General features: G+C 41.8%; 1 protein-coding gene across 1 annotated transcript in view; it reads left to right on the top strand.

Moving 5' to 3' along the window:
• Positions 1-303: 303 nt before the first annotated feature.
• Positions 304-22,505, top strand: part of CASTOR2 (cytosolic arginine sensor for mTORC1 subunit 2) — an 83,650-nt gene continuing 61,448 nt past the window's right edge. Inside the window, exon 1 of the mRNA XM_005525882.3 lies at positions 304-704. Coding sequence (XP_005525939.1) covers positions 592-704 — 113 coding nt within the window. The 5' untranslated portion in view covers positions 304-591. The remainder of the gene's footprint in view (positions 705-22,505) is intronic.

Here is a 22,505-nt window from a genome sequence, read left to right as displayed (position 1 = left end):
ATTTTCCAGCAAGCCGATAGGTTCAAAGAAAATGAAACAACCCAAAACAACACCCCAACCGGCTGGGTGCTTACCAGCGTCCATTCCCGTTTTAATGCTTTCATATATATAGATATATATTTATTTTTGGTTTTTTTGAGTGACGGGTGGAAACCGCGCCTGAGGGCGGGCGGGGTGTGGGGCCGGGCGGGCGCCCTCAGGGGCGGGGAGGCCCCGGCGGCTGTGGCGCGGACTCCAAGGCCCAGCATGCAGCGCGGCGCGGCGCATGCGCGCCGGCCCGGGCTTGAGTGGCAAGTTGTTTGTTCCAGCGAGCACCAGCTGCTCGGCACTCTCCGGGCTCCGCTGCTCCGCTCCGCGCCCCGCCGGCCTCCCCCGCCGCTCCAACTTTTGCACCCTCTGCTCCCTCATCCTCTGTTCCCGCCTCCGGAGCCGGGAAGGGACTGACAAAACCGGGGAGGGAAAGGAGGAGGGGGGAGGAAAAAAAAAAAAAAAAAAAGGCACCGACAATAACAGCCCCCCCTCCCCCTCCCCATTCAAAAACACAACATAAACCCCAGGGATAGATGAACTACAAATGAGAAAGAGGAAAAGATGGAACTGCACATCCTAGAGCACAGGCTCAGAGTGGCCAGCATAGCCAAGGAGAGCATCCAGTTGTTTACCTATGGATTAATCAAACTTGCTTTCCTGTCCTCTAAGACGAGGTAGGTGCTGGGGATGGGGCAGCGCTGGGGTGGGGTGGGGGGTGTCCTTTGGAGGGGACAGAGTGTTGGGGGCGTATCCTCCTTGCTTTAGGGGGCTGGGGGCTGGCAGGGCACCCCCCTTCTCTCAGAGGGGCTGGGGTGGGGGGCATCTGCCTTGCGAGTGACCAGGGCAACCTCCTTGGAAAGGGGGTGGCTTGATGGGTGCTCTCCTCTTTGCGGGGGGAATAAAAAAATGAAGCAGGGTCCTGGGATGGAGGACACCCCTCTTTGCAAGGGGGTTGGGGGGTGGGGGTCCTTCCTGCAAAGGGGCAGGGTGCTGGGGTGGGTGCTGGCACCCTCTTTGCCAGAAGTCAGGCTGCTGGCTGAGGGGGGGGATGCTCCCAGAGGATGGTTTTTTTTTTGGGGGGGGTGAAGGGACCACCTGCGTCTTCCCAACGCACACCCCACCATCCCAAGAGCGGGGGGATGGAGATGAGGATCAGCGCTGGAGTTCAGGGTGTCCCCGTCCAGCTTTAGGGCAGCCCCCGGAGCGCCTCCTGCGTCCCGCTGCCCGCCCGGGCCGGATGAATGAGAACAGGTGGGGGCCGGGGGGCCCGGCCGGGCCGGCTGCGGCTCGGACAACAAAGGCAACAACAGCAGCCCGAGGAGGAGGAGTGCTGGGGTTTGTTTTTTTCCCCTCTCTCGCTCTCTCTGCTTTTTGTTGTTTTTTTTTTTTTTTTTTCTTCTCCCCCTCCCCTCCCCGGATTGTTGTTCCTTGCAGCACTTACAAAAAGAGCGGGTCCTCCACACGCGGGTTTGTTTAAAAGGTGCTTTTTCCAGTGCTGCCAAATTGGGGGAGGACGAGGGGCAATGCGTGCCTTGCACTTAAAACATTGTGGTATTAAGTAATTTGGATTGTGATAGCTTTCGGGGAAAAAGAAAAACGTAGTGGAAGGCACTGAAGGCACTGTGAAAATTATTATTTCTATTTTTTTTTCATTTAGGGGGAGGGTAGAAAATACTGTGGCCAGTTTATTGGATGTATGTAAGGTGCTAGGCCTTTTGCACAAAACAACTTGAATTGCAATTGCAGATTCTTCTGTCTTCACTTAGTTTGTTGACTTCACGCTATTCAGAAAGAGGAATGGGAATGTAAATAATACAATTCAAACTCTTCTTGTTTTTCCTGCCTGATAATTAGTATTTCAGTTTTTTCCCCACATTCATTCTTATATTAAGGTGCGAAATTTTCTTTGGGAGTAGGAAAATAATGAATAGATATGTAAGAAATAGAAAGCAAATTAATTTGTTTTATTTCAAACTGTAATTCAATGCTCTCTGTTAAAATGCTTACAGATGAATGGACCCATTTGTGGTGTAATTTGATTACAGTCCTTTATCTTAAACTTCATGCCTTGAAATTTCATTCTGATTTGGGGCTCATCCCATTTGGCTTGCCACTAACATTGTTTGCAGTGTAAAGTATATCAGCACCTTGTTTACTGCTGTCCCTGAATACTCCACAGGGCATTAAAGGGTCCTCAGTCTTAAGCTTCTATTTTTATGTGTTGTTTCATTGTAATTGAAAGTTGCTGCTGATTTTTTGAAGGTCTTTTTGCTTCCTCTCCCATGCTTAAAATGTCACTCTTACTGTCAACAATGAAGTCTTTAATCTGTCACTCTTAATGCATAGACTGGAGTTTCATGGGGCTTTTTTTCTGTTTGTTTGGGATTACTATTTATTATTTTTTTTATTTTTTAAACTTCAGGAATGGTTCTGTTGTCTTTTTGTTTGACATTACATTTCACATTTTCAATGTTAGAGAGCTGTGAAAGGGACAGGGCAGTAAGATAACCCCTTTGGGGTTTGATACCTTGTCTGGCATTTGGGTGCAGCACCTGACAGTTTTGTATTGTCTGTGGTTGCTGTGTTGTCTTTTCATATAAGCACCCCGAGTATCAATCTTTCCCTACCTTCCATGGAATCTCACTGATCAGGAACAACAGATGTTTGTGGAACAATTTGTTGGCATGGGAAACTTCTCTTTATTTCCCTTTTGTTCATTTTGTTATTTTTACAGACGGTAATGATGCAAGGGAAGCTTGTTTGTGTCATTCTTGAGACAACTGACAGCACTGAAATGCTTTCTCCTGTGTGCTTTTGCATGCCCTGCAGCAAACAAGGTCCCTGCCCCACAGATCTTCTCTGATGATCATGTGTATAAGAAAGAAGAGGGTCGCTGGGAGATGTAACTCTATAAATTTATGACTCCACTGTTTCTCTTTCCTCCTCCTTTAAAAGATTAATATGCCCAAAAGTCAACAACTTTTTATAGGGGTGCAAGACAAATCTCCTCTCCCACACACCCCATCAAAGAACCCCTCAGGGGAATGAAAGGGAGGTAATCCCTGCTAATCTTTGCTGATGAGATAGCAAAGATACCAGTTACTACATCACCTACATTTTTCCTGGTGAGACTTTAAACAGAGTTTTACTGGTGCTGCAAGGCTGCCAGTAAGAAATAATGATTTGTAGGACAGATGTGATCCAAAGGGGTGACAATGTCATCATCAGTGTTCTTAAGTTAGTCATGCAAGAAACTAGGGTTTTTACATAGCCTCCTGTGAGAAGTGATTTGGAGGGTCTCTTTCATGTTGTCATACATCAGGGAAAAGGGCTGAAACAGGTTTTTTTTTAAATCTTGCACATTTTTCTTAATCCTCTTGGGAAGGAAAAGTAACAAATCTCCCTTTTTATTTGGCTTTTTGCCACTCTCTCACACTCTTGCCCTTGTTCATGACACAAGTGTTTTAATTTAGCTTCTGTTACAATAGCAATATTTTCTTGTACAGAGAACAGCAGTTTTGATACTATTCTGATGGCCAGAAGCAAGACAGCCGCTAGCATGGTGAAGAGGTGAGACCACTAGTGAATAAAATAGTGGGCTGAACTGAGCTGAAAGAAAAATTAACTGTAACTTTAAGTTAGGCATGAGGTATTTTATGCAAAGTTGCATTAAGAGAGGTTGTCTAGGAATAAATAATAGTGGAACTGTTAAGCAGGACTGTGCCCTTGGTGTTCTGCTTCTGTCAGTGCAGGCCTTCTGATTCCAGCAGGCCCTGCCAGGCACCCCAGTGCAGGAGTGATCCATGTCTTTTTTAGTTGCATACTGAAGATTTGCATGTGTCTAATGTTGCTGTCATCACCATTCTGGTGTTTATATTATTGTTTGTGTGGGTTAGGTCATGGTGCTAATAGCAGCAGGGTTGGGAATTTAGTCCTTGTACTAGCCATTCACCTAAGAGTTGGACTGAATAATCCTTGTGAGTCCCTTGCAGCTCAGCATATTGTGTCTCTGTGTCTGACTTGAATGTTCCTTGATGCCAAGGATTCTCACCTGTTCAGAGGCTGTGCAATGTGTTTATGCATGTAAATATAACAGCTGTGTGTGGCTTCACCATTGCATTATTTTTCTTTTGTATGTGCCTCTGTCAATGATAATTCTCTGGTGCAGAGAACTGTGATCATCTGAAAACTCCTGCCTTCATCTCCCTGTGTGCTGCAAAATGAGCAACTTCCCTCACACCAAAATCAAGTGTCTCTGCTTTCTTGGTTAAACTGTCTCATGCTACTGGGAGAGGTGCCACAAGTAACCTGCTTGAGGACTTGATACAAATACTGTTTTGCTACATTCCTGTCTTGATTTTTTTTTTTTCCTAATTGCACAATATTTTTTAACTGCATCCAACAAGGAGAAGTACTGGATTCTGCACCTGGGATGGGGCAGCCCTGGATGTGCAGGCTGGGGAAGGAGATGCTGGAAAGCAGCAGCACAAAAAGGGCCCTGGGGGTCCTGGCTGGTGGCCAGCAGGATCTGATCCACAGTGCCCTGGAGCCAGGAGGGACATCCCTGTCCTGGGGGCACCAGGCTCAGCACTGCCAGTCCCAGGGAGGGAATTGTCCTGCTCTGCTCTGGGGCAGCCTCACCTCGAGTGCTTTGTGCAGATTGGGGCACCACAGTGTAAGAAAGATAGTGAACTATTAGAGAGTGGCCAAAGGAGGCCGTGAGGCCACTGAAGGGCCTTGAGGGGAAGCCGTGTGAGGAGCTGCTCAGGGCACTTGGTGTGGTCAGCTGGGGGAGAGGAGACTGAGGGGAGATTGCTTGCAGTCTGAAACTCCCTGATGAGAGGAAGAGGAGGGGCAGGCACTGATCTCTGCTCTGTGTGAGCAGGGACAGGACCTGAGGGAATGGCTGAAGCTGGGGCAGGGTTAGGTTGGAGTTTAGGAAAAGGTTCTTCCCCCAGAGGGTGGTTGGCACTGGAATGGACTCCCCAGGGCAGTGGTCACAGCACCAAGGCTGGCAGAGCTCAGGGAGCATTTGGCCAACACTTGGGCACATGGTGTGACTCTTGAGGATGGTGCTGTGCTGGGCCTGAAGTTGGACTCAATGATCCTTCCAACTCAGCAAGTTCTATGATTCCTTTTAGTGCACAGGAGTTAAATCTGAATGGAGGACAGTTTGGGATAATGCATGCATTGAGCCACCAGTGCAATAGTAGGAAGGTGAGCCTACCCTTGTCTTTTGAGAGTATATAAAAATATATGGAGATTCCAGGAGAATAAAGTGGGGTCAGGGTTCTTGCAAGCACTGGGTCTATGTAATGTAGTTAGCCTGATTTCTGGGTAATGCTTTAGTAGACCCCTGAACATCTGGAGTTAATGCTAACAAGTAATCTTTCCTGTTTATTTCAGTACCTAATATAAAGATTTGATGGTAAGCAGTGAAGTGGTTGAGGGAGAAAGGTATTATTTAAATTGTAAAGCTATTAAATTATAACTAGAATAAAGTTGAGCAGTTAGTTTGCTCACAGGACTGGGTGGTTAAAGTAATTGTAGGTCATGTGTGTCTAGCATCACAAATTTTAAAATCTCTGAGGGTTTTTGATACTCTTTGATCTGAGATGGTCATTTTTTCTGAACGCTGAAGAGAAGGAAAAAGTTCTGCATGTGTAAAGGATGAGACCTTGGTCACCTGAAATGTTTAAGGCAGCCATTCCAAAATCATCTGTCACTCTGGGTTCTTTTTCAAGATGCTCCAGTTTATGTCTGTTGGTGCTGGGACTTTCTGCTTGTCACACACTGCAACAGGAAGCTTGCAGGCAGAAGGTATTAGTGTGGAGGGGTCCTTAAAAATATTCCTTCCAGTAAAAATGTAGCCAGAAGTGAATGGTGATAAAATGTACAGAGTAAGTTGGGTTTTCTTTGGGTTTTGAGCAAAAAAATAAAGCTAGGTTTGTTGTCTTGAAGTTTGTGGTGGTATTTTTGGTAATCTGTCTGTTTTGCTTAGTAATAATTGACACCTCTACTTATGAACAGTGTGCTGTTGCTATTAATACAAGTGTTTCTCATTGCCTGATCACTTGTTTACTGTATATGTGTCCTGAAATTGGAGATACTGTAATAAATGGTCTATTTTGGACACCAGAATATAATAGGACAAACAAGTGCTTAAAATGTATCCGTGCATCATTTGAGGACATTGAGATCAGCAGTCTGTTTCCTTTGGTATGAACTCAGACAAACACATGTTGTTTATGCCCTTATATGAGAAACAGATCGGCCTGCAACACTGGATGATTATCTGGCAAAGGCAAGTTACTCCTGTCATTAAAGCCTTTTTCTTTTTGTCTCTCCTGGCTTCTGCCATCCTGTGCATCCTGGGAAGACCACCGAGTAAAGGCTTTTGCCAGTTATCTACTCATCTAAAGCACGTTGCTCATGTTTTCTTTTGTTGTGGCAAAGACTCCCAAGTGCCTTGAATATTTTATTTTGTTTTCTGGGTGTGTATATGTGTGTGATATCTGAGGTTTGGGAGCTTCTTTTTTGGTCTCATTTGGTGACCATCTGTTCCAGAAGGAGTGAGTGCTGATGTCCAGACACTGCAGGAGGCTGGAGTGATGGGAAGCCTCATGGCCAAACCCGCCTGCCTGCCCTTCCCCAGAGCACTCTGCTGCCCTGTTTGTGTCACTGTGGACATTTATGGTGCTGAACTTGCTGGTGGATGTTCAGGATGAGTAGAGCTAGTGAGAATCAGCTAACTGAGTAGGTGGAGAGAACAGAATTTACTTGTTTGGGCTAAGGAAGCATATGAGCTCTTTAATTGAGGATGTCATCAGTCTGCGTTCAAGGCTGCTGGGTGTTTCAGCTGCTGCTGGGCTATGAGAGTGTTCTGCAGTGTTTTAACATTTTAAACCTTGGAAGGAACAGGTTTCCTTCCCGATGGTCTCTCACTGTTTATCTACAAATGTTATTTTTTCCCTTTATTTTCTGCTTCTGGCACGTGGCTTACCAGTGGGGCACTGCCCAATTTTCCCTTTCTTTGCCTGGCAGTTCTGTCATACAGAACTACCATGTGGTCCCATCAGGCTGAGGCTGATGCCAAGTCAGAAACTGACAGGAATGCTTTGATGTTGAATGAGATTCAAAAGGTGGAATGGAAGTAGTAGATCAAACTCAGAGTGTAATGCTGGGCAGCACTATGTGCTGGAGAAATGTTGATTTAGATATTGTACTTATAAATAAATAAATATTTGCCTGTAGTTTTTAGTGGGATAGTTGTTTATCCTTATTTCTCATGCTTCAGTTCATTGGGAAAGTTGTCACATAGATGAGATGCATCACCTCTGAATAAGGTACAACATCAGTTATGTAAAAGAAACATCAATGATGCCCACTCGTGTTGAGCTGAGAAATAGAAAAAAGGAAAAAGTATTCGTCTTTTGCCATGTAACTCATTAAAGATCCCCTCAGATGAATATTTTTTTTATTACTTTGAGGTGAAAGTCAGTATTTAAATTAAAAATGTGGCTTTTATCAGTCAGAGGACTCTTCCTGCAAGCTGGTACTGGTATGCCTCAGCAGTAGAGCCAGTGCAGGTCTGTTATACAGGAAAGTATGAATACTGTGCATTTGTCATCTAGAAATAACTGCTGAATTGTTCATTAACACACTAGTTTGAATCCACAGTCTACCTCTCCACTGAATTATAACTTAAATTAGGCTCTGTTTGGTGGCTGAATTCTTTGACAATGCCTTGGTCATTCTCTAGAAACATGTCTTTCCATCGATTTTTTTTTTTATTCAGTTTAGCACACCACCTCATTTATCCAACACATAACTTCTTGGTCATCCTGCATGTCAGACTTTTAATATATTTGGACAAGGGCTACAATTTCTTTCTCAACAGAAACAGTACAGATTTGGTTTTTTGTTTTCTACATACTCAAGAGTAAACTCCTGCTCTGATCTGCTGGTAACTGAAGGCTGGTAAAGGAAGAATTATGCAACAGGAATGTGAGGAAATATCTCCATTCATTATAGTTCAGAATCAGCAGAGCAAAGCCTCTAAGCTGCTGTTATAATTTCCAAGTAAAACGATCTCTTCTCCTCACCCGCAGCTCAGCTTAGTTTTGTGTAGATAAGATATACTTGTTAAGAAAGAGAACAACAGGCAAAAATGTTGTATTATGGTACAAAAGAAATGAAGATTGGTTAAGCCAATTTCATGACTATACAAGCCCTTGTTAGTCCCAGACATACTACACAGACTTTTACTGTGCTGACCATTGAAACAGAGAATCTGATCTCATTTTTGTGATTTGATATATAAAAAACATTATGTACTGGTTGTTAATGTTTTATTTTCACATCCAAAGAAATGCAGTGAATGCCTAAATTTTCTCACCAACCAGAACAACCTTCCTTTGGTCTGTTAAATGTGGCTTACTAGAGATTAAAATAAAAAGCCTACTTCTGATCTGCAGCCTGCTTTAGGAAGCTCCCAGCATAATACCAGAGATACCAGATCCCCCAGCAGATACCAGAGCTGCTGTTTAGCACAGAGTTGGCAGGTGGAAGAGAGAAATGGTAATTTTGCTTGGTGGCAGAAAGCCATTCACTAATCCTTTGGGGACCTCTGAGTTATGTTTTTGTGGGGATGCCTGGGAAGGCAAAGTGATTTTTTTTAAATTTTGTGGTCCAGTTAATGTTTGGTAATGTGATGGAATAAATGTTTTTAAGATACTTGTGCTACTTATTGGCCATTAATTGTAGAGAGATGTAGGCTGTTATTGATGGTAAGTTGTCCTTGACCCAAATTTTTTCAATACAATTGTTTATAAAGTAGGAACCAAACCCTCTCAGGAGTGTGAATGTATGCTTGACTGAGATGCAACTGCAAAGGAGAAGTTCATCTTGTTTTCCTGTGAAGTTTTGGTGTTATTATAGAGGATACTAGAGATGGCACGAGGTGTGCCTATTTAGAAGTGAAACACAACCTTTAAGTCTTATGCAAAGTATTCAAATAGATTAATTTAAAAAGTTGATACTGGGGGAATTTCTGAACCTGAGAGGGGAAAATTTACAGGTTTTGACATGGGTGGAACAGTTTAAAATGTATGTGTGACTCTTCCTGTCTTTTTCTGTTCAGACTTTTTAAGAATGATACGTGAAGAGAATCTGGGTAATGATATGCAATTGGTTTCAGCAATATCTGAATATTTATTCTAGTTCTGTGGTTAAAATATCAGTATTCAACCCTTTCTTATGCCATGCATGTTTTTACAGGGTGAGTTGGTGGAAGTTGATAAGTCTGAGACCTTGACTGAAATGGCCCATGTTAATCTTGCTTAACATTTGTAGCTTTTATTTCTTTTCCGAAAGAAAGATTGACTCTTTTCCCTTGATAACCTCTAAGGCACTCACTTGCAAATAAATGTAGTCTTGGCAGGAGGAAAAAAAGGTAGCTCTTAATATTGAAAAGGATATACTCTGCATGCATCTAAGCAACTGTATACATTTACATAGATTTACTTAGTCTTTATTTTTGTGCTTTTTTGAAAATGATGGATGACTTATCATGTGATTAGTCTTTCAGCTGTGATCTTTTTCAAGCTGCTTTTGGGTGGAAATCGGAATTTGTAACGTGGAAAGCAAACATTTTCATTTGCTCTTTTTAAACTACTACACAGTATTGAATGTGCTAAGTGTTTAGGAAAAAAAAAATCTCAGCTTATTTTGTGTTTATAACTAAGCAGTGTAACATGACCTGTACTAAATAAATTAAGCCAATGGTGACTTGAGACTGTGCTTGGCAAGACACTGAAGCTGGGAGGTCTCAGCCTTCCACACCTACATCTTATTTGCAGCCTGGAAGAAGAAAACCAAGTTTACTTGCCTTTTCCTAATTTGTTCCTAATTTGTTTCCCAGCCTGGAATTAACTAGTGATCATTTTGAACTAAATTGCGTAATTTGAAATGAGGAAAATATTCACAGATCTTGTGGAAGATAATATGCTGTCAAAATCTGGTGTATTGCATAAGTGGACTGGTTACAGTGCCTTTGTCAGTGATTTCTCCTCAGCTGACTTGTTTAATTTGGTTTGAAGCAGCAAACATATTTTGATAAATTTTGTTTAAATTATCTCACTTATACCTAAGATAATATTATCACTGCAAAAATATTTGGATTTTAGGTATCTTTATATCAGATGAGCTAATGTTAAAAAAAAATTGTGCTCTTATTTTTTTTCATATTCAACCTACTTGGTTGCAAAAGGATGATAGAATTGGCCTTTCACTGCTGTGGGGATAGATTTCAGGCAATTTATGATATACTGAGATGATGTGTTGTGAGTTGCATGTTATTACCCATTTGGCATTTCTGTAAACCAAGCAGAGTTTTATTGTGTGTAGTTTGTTTGCATCTGCTGAGCCAGCGAGGTGTGAAACCACACACTTGTGGCTCAGTCTCTCTTGAGCTTACTGCAGGTAAGTCTAGTTAGTGAATGGTTTTCTGCTGTGAGTGGTAAGACTATGTGCTTTGCAATAGTTCCATCTCACAAATTAAATGAGCTGGAAGGTCACAAATTGACATAGATTGTTCGTTAAGAGATTTTTCTTCAGGTAAAATGTCGGCGATGTAGAGTGGTTATAGCAATTTTTTTTTTGCAAACAAAATCAATATTTCATTATGGAAAATAAAATGGATGTAGTTACCTGCATTGCAGACAAGGTAATGGTAGGCACAGACGTGCAGAACGACTGGATTCCTCAGGAACAGAGCATCATTTTTAACACAGATTTTGTTTTTCAATTATTGTTTTCTTGTCAGTATTCCTGGCATACGGTGTAACAATATTTTGATGACTGCCAGAAAATACCTTGCTACACCAGTGTGATGCTGGCTAAACACAGAAAAGTAAACAAGAATTTGGCTTGACCAGAGCAGGCTTTATGATTTAATGGGGAGAAAGATGAAGGGAAGTGATGAAGGCCAGAGCTGTGAACGAGCGTGGATGGCTCAGGACTGCCCAGGAGCCTCCTGTGGGACTAATGGTTAATGCAACAGTGGAACCTCAAGCTTTTTGTGCAGTTTTCAGTCCAAACCTGGTACTTTGTCACAAACTTAGAAAATAGCAAATCTCCACAGAATGGATGAGGTCAAGAAGGATGTCTGAAGATCAAGTAGCCCAACCCCCAGCTCAAGGCAGAGTCTGCTCAAGCGGCTTGCTCAGGATTTTGTCCATTGGGATCTCGCGCTTAAAGCCATGCATGGAGCTTTGCTCTCTGCTCTGGTAACATGTTGTTGACCTCGTTGACATTGTAATGCTTTTCTCCATTTGGCATTACTTTCTACATAGCATTATAGTGTGTGATTTAATGTCTCAGCTCAGCACGACAAAGTGTTTTTTAAACTTCAAAGTGAAACTGTGCAACCTCTTGGTTATGGAGAGAGCTGTTGGTATGAATGAGAGACTTTACTGCAGTAGTTCATTGGTCCTTTGTGCTGCTTTGTGAGCATTTCAGGTGAATCTGCTTATAGCCTTTAAAGTGTAAAAAACTAGCTGAAACAAACTAGATGCTGAAAAATTCCATAGCTTGGTAAGAGCAAAGGTTGCCTTGGGAAAGGGCTTGTACTCACTTCTGTGCTGGTGCAGACAACTTAATTTAAATTTGTAATGATGTTGGATAGGTGCACAAGACTAATGAAGGTACTTCTACCCAAACCCTTTACACAGAAGTTTCATTCACGTCCTTGACCTAAGTAAGGGAAAGTATTAGAATGACATGAAGCCCAAATGTGACTTAGTTTGACTTTAATGTACAGTACTGTGTGGTGCATGCCCTGCAGTAAATGTTGTGCTTTGGTTATTGTGCAGTTTCTGAAATTCCACTGTGAGAGTGGTCATGTGATGGAGCCTCACTGTAGGGAAGTGTTTTCTCTGTACTCTTCCTATTGGGATCAAGTTACTCCAAGCATTTCTGAGTGGTTCTTGTAATTCCTGTACATACAGAAGTGCTGTTGGCTTTATGCCTTATCACATTACCCATCCCAGGTAATTTCTGTGCTGTATTCCAGGGACTGCTGAGGTTTGATCCCAGGACAAGTGCTCTGTGTCTGTATGTAAGGAAAGCCTCATGTCTGAGGAAGGGTAAGTTTCTAAGGCAAGGGTTTGCATGGAATTGCTGAGCTATCCCCTGGTAGCTCTTATGCTGTGGCAGGCCAGAAATACTTCTTGTTTGCACAGGAGTGTGAAATCAGGCCAGAATGATTAATGTAAATGTAAATTAATGTGTTCTGTACCCATTTGAATGGCTTTGTTCATTCAGATGGTGGTTGAATTGTAATCTCAGGCAATGATTTAAATATGAAGTAGTCCTGAAACAATATAGTTGTCTGTTGGCTTCTAATGATCTTGTGAAGAAGTGTATTTTGAATGGATATCTCATTATAAAGGTGATAACAACCTAACTACTGGTGGAGGGAAAAAAAAAGAGGAACAAAGTCAGAAATGCTAAGTAATATGTGTATGTGTAAGTTATATGCTTCATGTAAAATTTGTGTCCTTCTGAGATGTACATGAGCATATGTTGGAAATTATTTTTCTTCCTTTATAGGTATAGCATTGAGGCTTTAAACTGGTGCATGATTGGCTGCTAATCCATTTTTGATAGCCTTCCATGGCAAGTTGTTGCTGTTTATCTCTTTTTGAGATTTCCTACAACCATAACCATGTGCTTTTCTTAGAGATGTGTGGATGGCCACACTGCATAGAACAGTTAATGCATCTGTCTCTAGGTGCAGTCTCCATTGGCTGGATAACTTAGGGTGTACTCGGAGCATCACAGCAAAGCAGTTGATGAAATTCTTGTCCCTGATTCAACAGTTTCCATCTCCAGTGTTTTGGAAGTTGCTGTTAACTTCTTGTGTGTGTTCCAAGTTCAGCAGAGAGAAAAAAAAACAAACATCACACATTAACAAACCTATCAAAACTAGGAAGAAAGAAAACACAAAAGAAAGCAGCATCTGGATGAAAAGGACACCTGACACCCCTGCTCTTTGAAGCTACCTCATTTTGTTTGTTTATGGACTCACAGTTGGAGTAGTGTTGCTGTGGGCTGGTTAATTCAGAGTTGGATTTGAAATTGACTTGTTAACCTTTCTTTACTCAGGAGAATGAATGGTCAGATGATCAGATCTTGTTATAGGGAGAAAAACTACTTATTTATAGAGGTGTAAGGTGTGTGACTAGCAATGGTGTTAACCTTTCTTCAAAACTATAAGGGAGGCTTTTTTGATATGTGTTACTAGTATCCCACTTTGAATATTACATTTTCTCACTTTGTGTTTTCACAGTAATCGTTTTTCCCTTTCACTTGGGTTTGAAAAAATTCAGCGACAGGAACAGTTCCTGAATTCAAAATAGACTAGTACTAGTACTTTTTTCTTGGACTGTTAAAACATACTCCTGGTTATATATTCCTTGCAGGATCAGCACAGCAAAAAGGACAATGAAAGGATTTCATGTGCTCCTTAAATGAGCATTACATAAAACAAAATCTAAAATTAATTAGGACTTACCTTTTAAGCACTTGTCAAATCTCCTCATTGTCAGGTTTTCTTCCTACTTAACGTTCACTTTATATCAAATAAATGAGAGATACATGATAATACTTTCAGAATCACCTAAGTCTCTTTATTTTTAATGCACACTTGGGTACCCCAATGCTCACTGGAAGCCCATAGGGCTCGGACTCCAAAATTGCTGTTGTTGTTCAAGGAGGAGACACTTAAGGGCTTTAAAAAATCTGCCTCCTGCTCAGACTAGCTGGTAGCATTCAGGACAGGAGTAAAGTAAAAATGCATCAATGTACACATATATGAGCATGTGTACAATATGTCTGTAGCTGTATACATGTGTCGTTCCACAGTCAGAGTTCTCTTGAAATGGAAATTGCCTTAGCTAGAAAGTGGAGGTAGTTCCTGCTGACAAATAAAACCACATGTTTTTAGAGCTCTAATAGTTGTGCTTCAGGACAGAGAATGTCTCTCTCCCACTATCCTTCAGACGACAGCTGCCACAATGAAGCCTGACTATGAAGAATACATTTTTTGTGGCTGTATCCTGGGCACCGGGAAGACTCTACAGTTCAGAACAATAGCAGAATATGGAGCTGCCAGCAGGCAGTCAGAGTGGACAAGTATAATCATGCACCACTCAGCTTTCAAGGAAATTACAGTTAGTGCACTGACTTGCTCATAATAGCAATCCATTGTTTAGCTTAATAACTTACCAGCTCTCCAGGAACCAGCTAGTGATCACTGTCATCATACACTGCTAATCATTCTGTTCTTAAATTATCCCAAGATGAACTAAGGACCCATCACATCACCTATTAAACCAGCAAACTGAGTGCACTATAATTTTATTTTTTTTTAAGCTAGAAGGAACAATATTGCCTACCTTTTTTTCTTCTCTTGTTTTGTCATTATCTTTGTCAAATGTAATTGTGCCTGTAGGTTTTTTAAAATGTCTGGTAGAAAGGACATTGTCAAATTGTGTTGGGATATTTTTAGATAGATAGAGTTTATGTTAAATTGTGGGGTTTTTGTGATAACTACTAGGGAACTGAATCTGAAACCTGCTTTTTAAGCAGGTTAATTTGTTTTTCATAAAGCATTTATGGCAGAGGGGTGATTTTTTTATATTTTTTATGGTGTTTTCTGTAGTACCTGGGTTCCTGTCAATCACTTGTGTAGCCTGAGAATGCCCCTCTTTAGTAGTGAAGAATGATTATCCCTCTTAGACAAACATAAAATTTAGGCACAGGAGGATAGTGTGACTTACCCAGAGCCATGCAGGGAGCTGTAGAAGATGAGGAAGGAGAAGCAAGGTGGTCCCTTTGAGTCCTGATCCCAGTAGGCCTTTTAGCCAAAGGGTTATTTATGAGTTCAGAGCTGCCAGCACTGAAGGAGCCATGGAGTATTTCTTCTGAAGGAAGAGTGGCCTCAGCTTCATTTGCAGACATTGATATGAAAGATCCTTGAGTGGTGCAAAGTACCAAACCTGTTGGGACACTTTGTGTGGTCAGGAGTGCACAGACATGCAAGCCACGTGGGCAGTTCTCCAACCTGTTCCATGCCTAGGACTGAAATGGTGAGTCTGTTAAAAGGGGAGGGGAAAACAGATGCATGTGCCCATGTGAAATAGGCCTCCTTGCTGTTCTGAATAGTGCAGGCAGCTGTTGCATAGTATCTCCTGATCTCAGGAATTGTGCAGACTATGGGGTCAGCTGTTTTTATCAGACCAGAACAAGTACACCAGGATTTAAATGAAACCCTGAGCGTTTTTGTGGTTTTCTTTAATATTTTTTTTGTTTTGTTTTCATCTTTCCTGTGTCTGTCTTGGAAAGACAATTGTATCTCTTGATCAGTGACAATTAGAATTAAAACAAGGACCCTTCTGCTCCAAGATTTATTGCCTGGCACAACTATATCTGATGAAGTGTCATCTTTCATGTTTTGAGAAGATGCTGTCTGACTGAGATATCTCTGAAGCATATAAGACACACTTATTCTTGTCAATTATAGTAATAGTCTAGCTCAGATTATATAGGACTTCGTATATTGTACTGAAAAATGTAGACCCAGCCTTTGTTAATAAACAGAAAAGATCAAGTTGTTATAAAATGGTGATCTCTACAGAGACTACTAACTTTTGCGTATACTTCAGATGCATCACCTACTTTTGGCAGCAAGAAGTGAAAAAAATGCTGAGTAGGTATGTCATGTCCCCAAGGTAAATTCTGTAATAAGGAAATACCTGAAGCTTATGGGTGTGGCTTTCTCTTTTCCATGGGAATATTTCCCACTTCTCCAGGAGTTTTCCATCTTTCTTTGAAAACAATTGTTCAGGTTGCAAGTCAGTCCTGTTTTATTGGCTTCATTTTCTATAGGGCCAACAAATGGCATTCAGCCCAAACTCCAAGGTTGTACCAGTTCACTGTATTTTGCACTGTACAAAGTTGAAAAGCATTGCTAAATGAAAAAAATAGAATTGAATAGAATAGAATTGGAAAGCCTAAAACCTCCTATTAAACAATGCCAACCTGTTCTTTAATGCAACACAATGGCTGTGCAATGATTTATGTTACTGTGTGCTTTGAAATGTGTCTGGCTTGGTAGTTCTGCTTGACCAGAGCTTTCTCTCACAAGAAGTATTTCTTTCTTTGCCTTGTCTACAGATACAAGAGTGGAAATATTCAAAGCAATGATTTTGTTACAAATCTGCTTGGGATGCCCTCATAACTCATTTCTCTGCATAGCAAAGTTAATAGTTTTCTCTGTGTTGGTGACTTAGAGCCCAGGCTGAAATATTCACATTAGAGGGAATGGTCCTGTAAAACCCTCTTCATGCAAACTGGACATCAGTGTGCTTGAGGTTTCTGAAAATATACCTTCACACTCCCACTCCACAACAATGCTGGAGCTTCAAACTATGCTGGAGCTGCCCAGCAAAAAGATGGGAGCACTGTAAGCATCAGTTATCCAGAAGAACAAAGGAATGGGAGAGCCTTGGTAAAATAAAAGTTAAAGTAGCAGAAACCACACGTATGGGTCTGGAATGTGATGCTGGGGAAAGAACCATCAGTAATCCTGTCACTTGCCGATTTTCCCAGGCTGAGAAATGCCATGTTGCTTCCAGTCTGCTCATCTAGATCCAAAAGCCTTTGCTTTTTGCAGCCTCAGTCAAAAATGAAGCTTATTTTACAGAAATCCAGTAAATTACAGATTATTAAATAATTCAGCTTTTCTTTGGACAGGTCAGCAGTGATTTGCTTGGAAACCTTGGCATACTGTTGAGTTTCTGCTGTGGTGAAAGGTTGCCTATGATTTAATCTCAAAGATTCCCTTCCCCTCCCTCCCCTGCCATTTATTTACCTCAGCACAAAATTATTACTTTGACATTGTGTGAGTTGATTCCCGTGAAGGTAACATGCTTCCCCACAGAGTGAGTGCCCTGGCACTGGAGCTTCCCAGGAAATCTGTCAAAACTTCTTCACCTTGGCCTTCATACCTTCACTGTGTCTAACACTGCTATTAAACCAGTAGTAAACTTCACTCCAGGCTTGCATACTGACAGGTTTGAAGCAACAAGCTCTATAATATTACTTTTGGTATTTTTACCCATGTGTTCATGGCCACGTGGAGCCTCCTCCTGAAATGTTTCTAGCATCTCCAGTCTGCAGATTGCTGGCTGGGAGCATGTTTCCTCCTTAATGCATTATAGAAAATCAGTGTCGTATATTGCACCAAACTAGTGAATGTAATGCTTGCATCCAAAACTGGGACATGTCTTTGTGGGAGACTGGCTTCAGTGGAATTATCTGATATTCCAGTTAATTGGTTCATTGGTGGCTTTCTCAGAACCCCATAATGTCCCTTAGTCGTTTTCTTTCAAAATTAACCTGTTTTTCTTGGTCTGAGTAGTTGGTTCTTAAATAAACTAAGTCCTTGGGGTTTAGGGGATTGTATTTACTCATTTTCAGATTACAATTTTGGTTCCTTCACTGACTGTCTGTAGCTTGCTGCCTTTTGAAAGAGTCTGTACTGATGGTTCCTCAATCTGTTGCCACTCATTCCTTGTCCTGTGCTTGTTTCAACATATCATAACTGTTGTACTGGCTCCCTCAAGTCCTGTAGAGCCTTGTTATGTCAGGGTGTGTGGGAGATGGCTGTATATATTTTTGTTGTTGAGGGAATCTCATTTTGAGTCCTTTATCTTTTATATCTCAGGCCTTGGAGGTATTTGGTCCTTCCCAAAATGTGGTGTTTTTTATAGAAGTGCTCAGCTGGCTAAAGCCTTTGCTGCTGAAGCACTGAGGTTGTAGCTGAGCAGGCTTCTTGGAGCAGAGACTGTGCAAGGAGCTGGAATGCAGGCTGGGAACTTGGAATATAGGCGGTAGGACTGTGGGCAAGATCAATGCCATGATCAAACTTACACGAAGTCACAGTCTTGACACATTACTAAATCTGTTTTCAGAAGGTTAAACTTTGTAATGACAAAGCCTTTAATCTTCCCTCTTTGATTCTCTCCTGTTCTTTCACACATACACAGACACACAATCATCTTTTTCATTCTTCTTTCTCTTTAGTCTGCAGAAGGCAAATTCCTGCAGCATTCCTGGCATAAGGAAGGAAGCTGATAATGCTGGTGTGTAATGCTGAAGCTACAGCTGTTTAATAGTTTCTAGCACAGGGCTCTTGCATTTTAGCTGGGGGAAGATTCCTGAGTGAAGCCTCGCAAGGGCACTGTGTCCTCTTGCTACATCCAAGTCTAGTTGTGTGCCCGAGTGCCCTCTTTGGGAGAAGGCAGGGGTTGTGTAGCAACTACAGCACCAGGAACCAGGATTCCTAGCTGCTATTCTTAGCTCAGCAACCAATTTGCTGTAAAGCCTTTGGCAAATCATTCAGGCCTAATCCTGCACATACAGCAGCCCCCAACAAAGTCCTTTGTGTTTTTCACTGGGGACAGAGGATCAGCTTCTTAACTTCTCCTTTTCTCGCACACCAGAGGACCAATGAATGGGAAAATACGCAAGAAAGTGTGCTAATTTGTTCATATTTATGAAGCAGTGACGTGGGCATCACTGTGTGATATGTGTGATCTTGCATCCATAAAGGGAGATTGATTGATTGATTGCTGTTATCAGCTGGATCTCTGGAGCACAGGATTTTTGGCCTCTCTCATCAGAATGCAATTTTACATGATTATACAGGATAATGCTGGAAATGCCTTTGCACTGTCCAGATGGCAGGGTCAATGTAGCGTGGACCTTGCTCAATTGCTTTGTGTGCCAGTATAAGTGCTGCTGCATTTCTCTCTTTATGCTACTGGCACAGCTAGAAATTGAGGAATTATATGACTGTTGATAAATTCTGTGAGATGGAAATTAATACCTACAGAGACCTCTGCTATAATTGACCTTAAATTAATTTCCCCCCGTTTTGCAAAGGTGAATGGCAGCACTCATTTTCCTGTGGTACTTATGCTTCAAAATAATCTGAGCTGCAATCTGAAAATGAAATGGTATAAAAAACATCCTGGGCTAGGAGTTAATTTCAGGAGTACCTTGTAAGATAAAAAGGCATAACAAAAAGGTACTTCAATCTGCAACCTCCTTGCCTTTACATTTGGCCGTGCTGTATTTTGTAGCATGTGAGGTTCTGGTATCTGCTGAGTGCAGCATCTTGCTCTGCTGATTTGTGTAAGGCTTTATTTGCCTGCTGCAGGGACAGAGGCGGATTAATCTATAGAGCTGTCGGCAGAAGTCTGTTAGTAGGCTTTTGAGGGGAGATCAGCTTGAAGAAAACACAACTTGGTTTTTGTGTCAGTTGAATTTTTGATAATGTTACAGAAAGTCTGGTCTCTTTGTAAACTTAGTTCTGAAAACACAGGGCCTGGTAGGGGATGTTTTAGGTAGGTAATGTTTTAGTATAATGCCCTTGCCTGGGAAGGGACAGGGCTGTTCCAGAGTTCACAGATACTTGACGAATAGAACTAAACTACAAATAAAACTATGCCTTGCTGAATATATTATTTAGTTAAAATAAGAGACAGAAGAGCAGAACTATTACCTTCCATGCCACCTGGGCTGGGACAACATTCTCCTTTCCTCTGTCCTCAGTGAATGAAAATATTATCCTGTCTCCCACAGCAAGTCATTTCTGGGATCTGGAAGGGCAATGGTGTGAAGAGCACAGGTAGCCCACAGTCAGAAGCTTCTAGTTTGTTGGAAGCTACATGTCTATACCTTTAAATATGAATATCAATCTGTTGGTGTCTCTCCAGCTTTACAGTTTTCCTATTGTCTTTGTTTGCATTTGGGGCAGTGCACTGGAGCTGCCACCAGTGCTGGGGACTCCTGGTCCTCGTGGAACTTCACAGAGTACCTGCTAGTGCCCATGTCCCACCCCAGTGCTGAGGTCTCTGAGATTGATGCACCAGGGCTGGGTCTGTCCCCCCCAGATGATGATGATGATGATAACAGCAATACCATCTATCATACTGTTCTTGGCAGTCACTGCATGGTTGTGATTTGGAGCCCTCGTTCAGCAGTCTCCTGTACTCTAAAGAGATTGTCCTCATATTGTTCTAATGTTTATCCAAGAATATTTTCTCTTCCTGCAAGTATAGGAGTCTCTTGCTCTCCTGTCTGCTCTCTCCTGCTCAGTTGTAGAGCCCTCCTGCCTTGAAGGGGAAGGCTGGCTGAAGGAACTTGTTTGCTGCAGTTCTGCCTGAGGGCACCAGTGCCCCTGTGGGTGTGGGATAAGTTTTGGGGCAAGTTGGATGGTTTGTTTGTCTTGGGAGGACTTGGAACTAATTGTGAGCTTTCAGTTTTCTTCCCACCTCCTTGGTAGAGGTGGCATCCCTGAGTACTTCTCACCACACAAGAGCAGGAAGGCTCATCCCTAACAAAACTGGCATCAGAAAAGGGGCCAGGAAAAAACCTTCAGCTCTGCTTCTCCAAGTGCTGCACTGGACCAGCACCTCAAGATGAGCTTAAATGTAGCCCAGTGTTGAGAGGCCAGGCTGACCACAGTTCACATATCAGAATGGCTCCCTGCCATTGTTGGTTCTTTTATTTTTCTCCACATTTTCAAATCAGAAGAGTTTTGACACCTCCAAATCTTTCACAAGACAATTTTTCACCCATAAATTAAACCAACTCTCCAAAATATGTCTCACCAAGGAATTTGCTGCCTGCTACAATGAATCCAGTTTCATTGATGGGATTTTCAAAGGACTGAGATCAGTATGAGCCCTTACTGCTCAAGTCTGCAGTCAGGCAGCCTGTCCTCCCTGTCCTCTGAAACTGGAAAACCTGGTGGGAAACTCTCCTGTTACCTAGTAGAGCTAATCATTAATTAGCAGGGGATGAAGTACACCAAACAATCTGCTATGCCAGATGGATGCTTCAGTGTTTAATTTATGTTCTCAAAATAACTGGACATAGATATGCTCTGCACCATGGCCTAAATCTTGCTTTTGTTGAATTCAGTGGTAAGAATGATGTTGGCTTTAGTGGTCCAAGTGCATATTTCTTTGAGAAAAATGTATTTTAGCATCAAACTGTAACAGTAAAAATAAAATTAATAAAAGCTGTCCAGAGCAGTGGACTTCACCTTCTTACACAGTGGCACATTGGTGAAAAAATGAAGTTTTGTTTTTATTTCCCTAGAGCATTTCTAATATCTGAATACCAAGAAATGAGTAATTTGGTTTGGTTTTGGCTGTTCTGTTTTGTTCCTATGAATATCTTATGTGTCTTCCTAAGAGAGCTGAGAGTTTGGAGAAGCTCTGGATCATATCAATAGTTCATCCACATTTTGTGAAAGGCAGTGGATTTGTTCTGCCATGCTCATGCAAGAATCCAGGTATTTACTAAGGGAGTTATTTGTAAAGCTGGAGAAGAGACAGGCCCTGGAGGATGGAAGAAATTTGAATTTTTCTGCTTTTGTCTTTTTTTGTTGAAATTCAAAATATTGATGATACATCTTACCAGTTTTTAACTATGAAAATAAGCTTTCTACACTCACCTTCAGCTGCGTCCAGATGAATTTGACAGTTATTTACAGGATAAACTGTGCAATCAAAAGCCAATTCAAATCTCCATTAGTATCCTCTAAAAATAAAGCACAGCGTGCTATGCACAGACTGACCTCACAAGCTTCAATTCTATTTTCAGGATTTAACCAAAACATTGAATTAATTTAACCTTTGTGATACTGTGAGGATTATTTTTAATTAAATGAAGTGTTTTAACATGCTGTAATTGGTTTTTTAGCAAATGTGTCTAACACTTGATAGAGAGGGGTTGGTTCTGGGAACAAGACAATGCTGTCTTGCCTCATTTATCTGAGAATTGGGTAAAATATTCCTTGAGGATCAGGGAGGGAGAGGTTATTGATGACTTCCCTCTTATTACAGCCACGTGCAAATCCCAGAATACTTGTGTGTGAAGTGCAGGGAGGAGCTGATGTGTACAGGTTAAATGGTCTGATCCTCACGTGTGCTGTAGGAGCAGCTTATGCCCACAGGAAACAGTGCAGAAAGCAGAATCTGAGCAAGCTGAAGCTGAAGCTGAGCAAGTGTGGTGGGTTGACCTTGGCTGACACAAAGTACCCTTCTAGCTGCTCTATTGCTCAGCTTCCCAGGACAGGGGAGAGAAAATAACGTGGAAAACAACTCCTAGGTTGAGATAAGGCAGTTTACTAAAGGGAAAGCTTGCATGTGCACAAGCAAAGAGTAAAATGACTTTTATTCCGTACTTTGCATCAGCAAAATGGCCCCTTCTGGGGAAGCAGGGCTTCAGCACACACGGTGGTAGCTTGGAAAGACAAACATCTTAAATAATGAATGCCCCTTCCTCCTCCTTTTCTTAGCTTTTAGATCTAAGCTAATTCTATGGTCTAGAAT

Source organism: Pseudopodoces humilis, chromosome 23 (genome assembly GCF_049639895.1).
Source record: "Pseudopodoces humilis isolate 2021_Gansu_Grassland_sample_001 chromosome 23, ASM4963989v1, whole genome shotgun sequence".
NCBI lineage: Eukaryota > Metazoa > Chordata > Aves > Passeriformes > Paridae > Pseudopodoces > Pseudopodoces humilis.
The sequence above is the reverse complement of the archived record's forward strand: the minus strand, read 5'-3'. Positions and strand labels throughout refer to the sequence as shown.